The sequence below is a fragment of the Populus alba genome, chromosome 1, assembly GCF_005239225.2.
Source record: "Populus alba chromosome 1, ASM523922v2, whole genome shotgun sequence".
Lineage (NCBI taxonomy): Eukaryota > Viridiplantae > Streptophyta > Magnoliopsida > Malpighiales > Salicaceae > Populus > Populus alba.
Genome location: NC_133284.1, coordinates 3,809,457 through 3,816,360, shown reverse-complemented (window position 1 = coordinate 3,816,360; position 6,904 = coordinate 3,809,457). Strand labels below are relative to the sequence as shown.

The window sequence follows — 6,904 nt, the reverse complement described above, 5'->3', positions numbered from 1 at the left end:
TAGTGTGCAAACCTTTTCTTCTCCTTTTTACCTGCAAATCATTGACTTTTCATTTGCTTTGACAATGTTCGATGATTTGGCCATTCCTAATGCTTTTTGATTAGTTTTAACGAGTTTTGGTGCTGTGATAACATATTATATATATATAATCATATTTTTCTTTCTTGATTTGAAGAATGATCTAAAAAAGTAAATCAAGTAAGTGTTATACTTGATTAATCAATTAAAAATCTAGCCAGATGAAGTTCTGAAGAGTTTTTTTTTGTTTGATAAATCTATTAATCCAGGTTTTACAACTATATAAACAACAACTAGAATCCAACATCGCTACGAAAAGGTGCTTAATTTGTAAATCTCATGTTAGTTAATTTTTGTATTTGTTAGTTTGAATAGGTCACATTCATAGTGTACATGTCATTTGGGATAATTTTTGTATTTGTTAGTTTGAATTAGTCACGTTAACACAAAAAAATAATTTTAAAAAATATAGTTATTTAATCTAGAAGAGTTTTGTAATTTAAATCACAAATTTAATGAATTAAGTCATAAAACATAAATCGATCCAATATCTAATTGTCTTAATATTTTTTTTTTAAATATACATTAAAATATATTTTTTATTAATTTAACTATATTTTTTATTAATCATCCTGTTTGTCTTCAAACTTACCAAATCGATTATGTTATATGAAAATAATTTTTATATAATTTAATTTGAAATTTTAATTAAGTAAGAAATCAGATTGAGTGATTTCAAAATTAAATTAATGGACTAGATTTATTAAAAATATACAAAATTCCTTGCAACGTGAATATTTTTTATGTTAATTTTGTTAGTATGATCAAGAGGTGTAGTGTAAACAATAAACTAGTTTTATCTAAAATAAAATTTCTACAAAATCATTTCTCTCTTTATATTTTAAAAATAATCTAAATTTGTCAATTTGTCATTCATTTGAGTTTTTTTTTAATCAGTCATGAATCACATACATGGGAGAAAAAGCTACAAATGTATGAAAATAGAAGACCACTCGGATATTTAACCTAAGCAATCAATTATTTTTAAAGCGTTAATTAGTTTTCCATAAGCAATCAAAGCTCCAATTGGTAAATTAATTAACATCTACAGCACATGAAAACACAATCAAGATTTGTATTTATATTTATATGCATTTTAGAACCTGAGAATCCTCCATGACACGCTGGGGAATGAAAAGGTGTATACATGACAATAAAAAAGAAGAAGAAGAAGAAAGTGATTTACCGTGCACATAAGAGGAGCTAATGTGGTGGTGAACTGGGATCTTTCTCAATAATTTTGAGCTGACACGCCGTCTCAAATGGCAGTCCTCCGCCATGCCCTTGAACCATACAGCCCACAGAAGCCAACGAGAGAGCAATAAGAGGTCAAATTCATTCAATGAGGTTGAACAAAGTACACCGGTGCAAAGTGCCAGCCTCCTGCAATCCATGGCAGAGACAGTAAGCAGAAGCAAGATTCGTGTTCTCGACCCAAAAAGAGTAGCCAGATAAGGGAATCGAAGCACAAGGCTAATCCAAACAGGGAGTTGAAGATGAGATAGGCATTGCAGATTCCCTGCCTCATTGAATATCGCCATTTTTTCCCCTCAAAGCTGCCGTCAGTTGAGAGAAAGCAAGATTAGTGTTCTATACTGCCACGAAAAGACGAGGATAAAGACACCAGAGCAGTAGTATGAGTAGCTCAAAAACTGCCTGAGTTAAAATATTAAAATAAATACATTTTCAAATCCACTTCCTAAGAATATCAATACACATAAAACCCTCTCGAACTTAAATTCAACAAAAAAAAAAAATCCAATAAATTCACCACAAATGAGCTATAAAGATTAACTTTTTTTAGAAATCACACTGTCATATATAGGTACCTAGATATAAAATATGAACTGATTGGGGTTAAAAAATTTAATACAATTTAATCCAATAAAATATCTAGATTGACTCGTGATTTGAAATAAAACCAACTAAAAACCCGTTAGATATTTTATTCATATTCTTTTCTAAAATAATATAAAAAAATTAAAATAATTGAAGTTGATATTTTTCCGTTAAGAAACCATCCCTACCCCAAGTTAACCCTAGCTTAGGATTTATAATTGTGGCATTAAATATAGATTCAAGACCTTACATGTAAAATAAATCGAACCTTTGAGGTTCTCTCTCACGTCAAACTTTTTAATTCCAAGAGAATTATGCCCACAAAATACCTTATAAATGCATCAATTTAGATAAGGAAAACTTGTCCACAGATGAATTAAAATATACATATTTTTAAAATGGATCATAAAAAAAAATGGATATCAATAAAAACCGAGGCGTTCACCTGTTTGGAAAAAAAAAAACAAAAAAACAAAATAAAATCAGAAGATCTACACAAGACAAAGAACTTGAGATCTGTGCAGTAGATATCGAGTTCGAGTCAGAACGTATATATTTTGTAAGAGCCTGGAATAACCGGGGTAAAATACACTTTTTAAAAAGGTGGTGTTTCTCTGAATTAAAAAAAAAAATGTTTTTTTTTTTGGGATAAATAACTAGAAATTGAGTGGTGAATGGTGATCGCCTCCATGTTGTCACTTTGTGCCTTCGATATTATCGGGCAGTCACCATGGCCCCAACACTATCCCCACCCCTCTCTTGCACTGCTAATAAACCTTATCACCAAAACACATGGCCCCCACACTCTCATTACTAGCACTACTCTCTATAACTCTTCTCTCATTAAACCCAATTCAAAGTTCAATTTTTTAGCACCGAAATCATTAGCAGGACTCAAAAGACTCAAACTTCAGCTATGGCCACAGCCCCAAATGCTGCCAAGGTGACCCCAGCCGTGATTGTTGGTGTTGGAAGGGTGGGAAGGGCCTTACAAGAAATGGGTAGTGGTCAGGATTTGCTTGTGAAGAGAGGAGAACCGGTGCCGCTTGATTTTGAGGGTCCCATTTTGGTTTGTACAAGAAATGATGATCTTGATGCTGTTCTCGAAGCTACACCCAAGCCTAGATGGAGCGGTATCAATACCTGATTAAATGTTGCTGTTTTGTTTTTTATAAAAAATGGTCACAGTGCAAATTGTTTTTGCTTTTAGTTTCGTTGATTGAATTATAATATTGTATGCTCTAATTGAACCGAATGGTATTTTAGGATTGTTTTTGTTTGATTGAGTTGGAAGTTTAATATGTATTGTTTTTGCTTTTAGTTTTGTTGATTGAATTATAATATTGTATGCTCTCATTGAATCGAATTGTATATAGGATTGTTTTGTTTGATTGAATTGGAAGTTTAATATGTCTTATGCCTTTTGAATTGCTTAAATTTTGATCTAAAAGAAAGAAAGAACAGTTGAGTGACAAAATTTCAGTGTTTTCTTCATCAAGTCGTTGGATTATGCTATTATGGAATTTATTTGATCTGAAACTTTGGATTTTGTAATCTTTGCTATGCATTTTATGGCTTCTGATAAATGGCAGTGAATGATTGGGTGGATGATGACAGTCTAGCAGATTTGGTTTTTTTCCAGAATGGGATGCTGGAACCATGGTTTCAAAGTAAAGGTCTTGGTGATGCAGACCAAGTGCTGGCATATTTTGCTGTGTCAAAGCTTGGAGAACCTCCTACTGATGGAAGGACTGATACCAATCCTGAAGGACTGACTGCAGCATATGGGAAATGGGCATCTGCAGTAGCTGCTAGACTGCATGCTGGAGGGCTGTCCTGTAAGGTAAAGAAAGTTTTCTTAATCTTCATCTAAGGGAATTCATTAAAATCTAAAAAACACAGGGATTGGAGGTTGACACAAATAGGTAAGATCTTCAGGTTTAACTCTGTAATCAAAGATATCTTACATGAAAGGCAAGGTTGGCACTTTGATGGGTGGGTTTACTGGTTATTTCTTTTTTTGTTTCAGTGTTCAAACTTAGTCCAACGTTCCCTCTTTCCCCTTTAAATTCAGAATTGTGGAATTCACATTCTGATATTAGTATGGCGTATTTACATTTTTATTCATCATTGCAATCAGGTTCTTGACAAGGAAGCTTTTCAGAAGCAAATGTTAGAGAAGCTGATCTGGATCTCAGCATTCATGCTTGTTGGAGCTCGTCATTCAGGGGCAACTGTTGGTGTCATGGAGAAAGAATTCCACTCTGAGGTAAAGCTATCTTTGACAATGGTGTCTATTTAAAGCATCAGAGTTTGAATTACTGCGTATCTTTCGCTAGTGTTTATAGTTTATACTTGGATGATTTAATTTGTTTCATTCATTATTTATTTCTTTAATGCTTTCATTTGATTGCAGCTAATCCGCTGTCTACTTGATGCTATTTAGTAAATCCCATTCCCTATTAGTGCTACTTCTTTATGCTTTGTGGACTTTAAGATATAAATCAATTGGATGATGTAATTGTGAAACTAGGTATTTCTTGCACATGATTTTCTGTTTTCTATGTGGTGTGCATATCTAAGCAAGTCATGCTCCAACAACTTGGCAAAGAGCTCTTTCGTTTCAGCTCTTCACGAAGCCTCCTCTCCTTTTGCAGACCTTTGCTTCACAAGATTATGATTGTTAAGCTCCTGACTTTGTTCATGCACAATAAAATCTCTAAAATGAATAGATCTGATTGATACTGACATTTGTGTTTCCAGGTGTCTAGCCTTATTACAGAACTTGCTTCTGCAGCAGCTGCAGAAAAAGGAATAGTATTTGAAGAAGCTATCGGGGAAAGATTATGTGCCTTTGCACGCGCTGTTGCCCACTTCCCAACAGCTGTTAAGGAGGTACGAGTTTTTGTTAACCTTAGCTTTAAGCTTTTTAGCACAACTTTATCAATTTTGATTGAGTTGGTGGATTCGAACTAGTTTGATAAATATATGTTGGTTAAGAGACTTGAGCCTACTTGGACCTAATAGAAGAGGGTTAAGGGAGGATAAAGTTTTCCTTATTTTGCAGCACTTCTACTGCAAGAATAAAATAAAATTGCAATCTGCTTCTCACTTGAAAGTTGACTTCTTGCAGTTTAAATGGAGGAATGGCTGGTTCTATTCTCTCTCCGAGAAGGCGGTTTCTGAAGGGAAGCCTGATCCATGCCCCCTACACACATCGTGGCTTTAAAGAGTTAAAGTAGTCTAGGATATAAACTTTACTTGTCAATGGACAGGAATGCATGCAATTAAGGAAATTGTTGAAATGAAGGCTGCAAAATAATAAGATGGGAAAAGAAACTCTAACTTTCGGGTCCTTACCATAGTCATAATATCCCATCTGGCTAATAACTCAGCCTAGGCCCAGGTCAAGAATTGGGCGGGTCGAATAGAATAGCGAGATCTAATACACTCTCTATAGCCATGATAGGCAAAGCCTCTGATTTCTTCTTCTTCTTCTTCTTGTTTTCTCGTTACCAAAATCGGTGAATAGGGGTACTACTGGTACCCTGCAAACCTCCTAGGAAGCAAAGGGCCCATAGTTAACACAGTAGACTGCGTCCCCTTGTGTTAAACCCAAGCACGCTCCATAGGCCATACAGAGAAGAACCATTCCTGGAACCCTATTTTTTTTCCAGCAACGATAGCGATCTTTCTTCTCTTCTCTTCTTCTTTGCAGCAGCCAAACAAGAAAAAAAAAAAAAAAAAACAACGGTCAAAAAAGAAAACTTGAAAGAATTTTATTGTAACTCAGATGATGGAAGTGTTCGCCCCCCCCCTAAAAATTTCAAGCTTGAATCTCTGATTTTGTAAACAAAATAAAAATCAAAACCATATGAAAATTGACTAGTAACTCTCAGAACTGTACAATTGACTAGTATACACGAATTTTATATTCATTACTTCCTTGAAAAATTAAATTTGAACCGATCTCTGGAGACCAAGGAACTGGACGACTTTTCAACTATATGCTACTGAAAATCTACATTCCACCGGTGTTATTTTTTTATTTATACTTGCTGGTTTGACCCGGTGAGTCACCAAGAAGGTACAAAGAAACATCTCAATTCTTGCTTTACTGGGGTATATGAACTTTTTTAGTAGCGATTTGGAATCAAAACTTTCAAAAAGAAAAGAAAAAAGAAGGGGGGCAATGGTTTGGAAATTGGTGTTTCAATTAATGTTGATGATGCTAATGTTTCAACTAGCAGCAGCAGCAGCACCGATCGCAAGGTCTGGTTGTCCAGATCGTTGTGGAGACATCAGCATTCCATACCCCTTCGGAATAGGAAAAGATTGCTGCATGAACGAATGGTTCGCCATAGAATGCAATGCAACTGTCAACCCTGCTAGAGCTTTTATAAGTCGAATCCCAACATGGAGGTGCTGAACTATTTCAGCTGAAAGAGCCCACTGTTTACTCAAAAGTCCAATAATCATCCTCGAATTGTACTGGCAGGCGAAGATGGTGTAACTCTGAATTTCTCTGGAACTCCTTTTGTCTTCTCCAGAAACGATAATGTATTCATCGCAGTAGGTTGTAATACTCAAGCTTTAATGACCGGAATCTCTCACGCCTGTTGCAAATCTCATCGGTTGTGTGTCTACCTGCACAGTGACGTAAAGATGTAAAATATTTCTGCCAGGCTTCTACCCCCCATCATTCCTTCAGGTTTTCAATCCAAAATTTAGAAGCTACAGATGATAATCAAGATAGAGAAGGATGCAAGCTGGCCTTTCCTGTGAACCAGACATGGTTCGCAATCGAATGTCAGCGATCCATTCACATTGCAATATTAGAGTATTATGTTCCAGCAGAGCTTGGTGGACAATGAGTTGGAATTATGCAATGATGATCCCGTGTAATTAGCAGAGGATATTACATATCGCTCCTTTTGGATCCTGAATGTGTGTCATGGGCTATGAGGGCACCCTTACCTTGGATGCA

The 6,904-nt window shown here is 35.3% G+C and overlaps 1 protein-coding gene across 4 annotated transcripts; it reads left to right on the top strand.

Annotated features, from left to right (window-relative positions):
• Positions 1–2,648: 2,648 nt before the first annotated feature.
• On the top strand, positions 2,649–5,172 carry LOC118032826 (uncharacterized). 4 transcript variants are annotated; one of them, XM_073407105.1, is made up of 6 exons: positions 2,649–3,050; positions 3,510–3,760; positions 4,058–4,186; positions 4,501–4,599; positions 4,681–4,812; positions 5,051–5,172. In XM_073407105.1, exons 1-6 carry the CDS (start codon positions 2,834–2,836, stop codon positions 5,144–5,146), a joined length of 924 nt encoding a protein of 307 aa, XP_073263206.1. In that variant the 5' UTR covers positions 2,649–2,833; the 3' UTR covers positions 5,147–5,172. The 4 variants fall into 4 exon arrangements, with proteins under 4 accessions (XP_073263206.1, XP_073263207.1, XP_034893493.1 ...); XM_073407106.1 differs by having other exon boundaries at positions 2,651–3,050; positions 3,543–3,760; XM_073407104.1 differs by having other exon boundaries at positions 2,861–3,050; positions 3,560–3,760.
• The last annotated feature ends 1,732 nt before the right edge of the window (positions 5,173–6,904 follow it).

Bases quoted from the DNA above. Each gene is read 5' to 3' on its own strand.
- LOC118032826 (XM_073407105.1), top strand. From the start codon at position 2,834: ATGGCCACAGCCCCAAATGCTGCCAAGGTGACCCCAGCCGTGATTGTT. The intron at 3,051-3,509 runs GTATCAATACCT...GATAAATGGCAG, and splicing joins ACCCAAGCCTAGATGGAGCG to TGAATGATTGGGTGGATGAT. The intron at 4,187-4,500 runs GTAAAGCTATCT...TGCATATCTAAG, and splicing joins AGAAAGAATTCCACTCTGAG to CAAGTCATGCTCCAACAACT.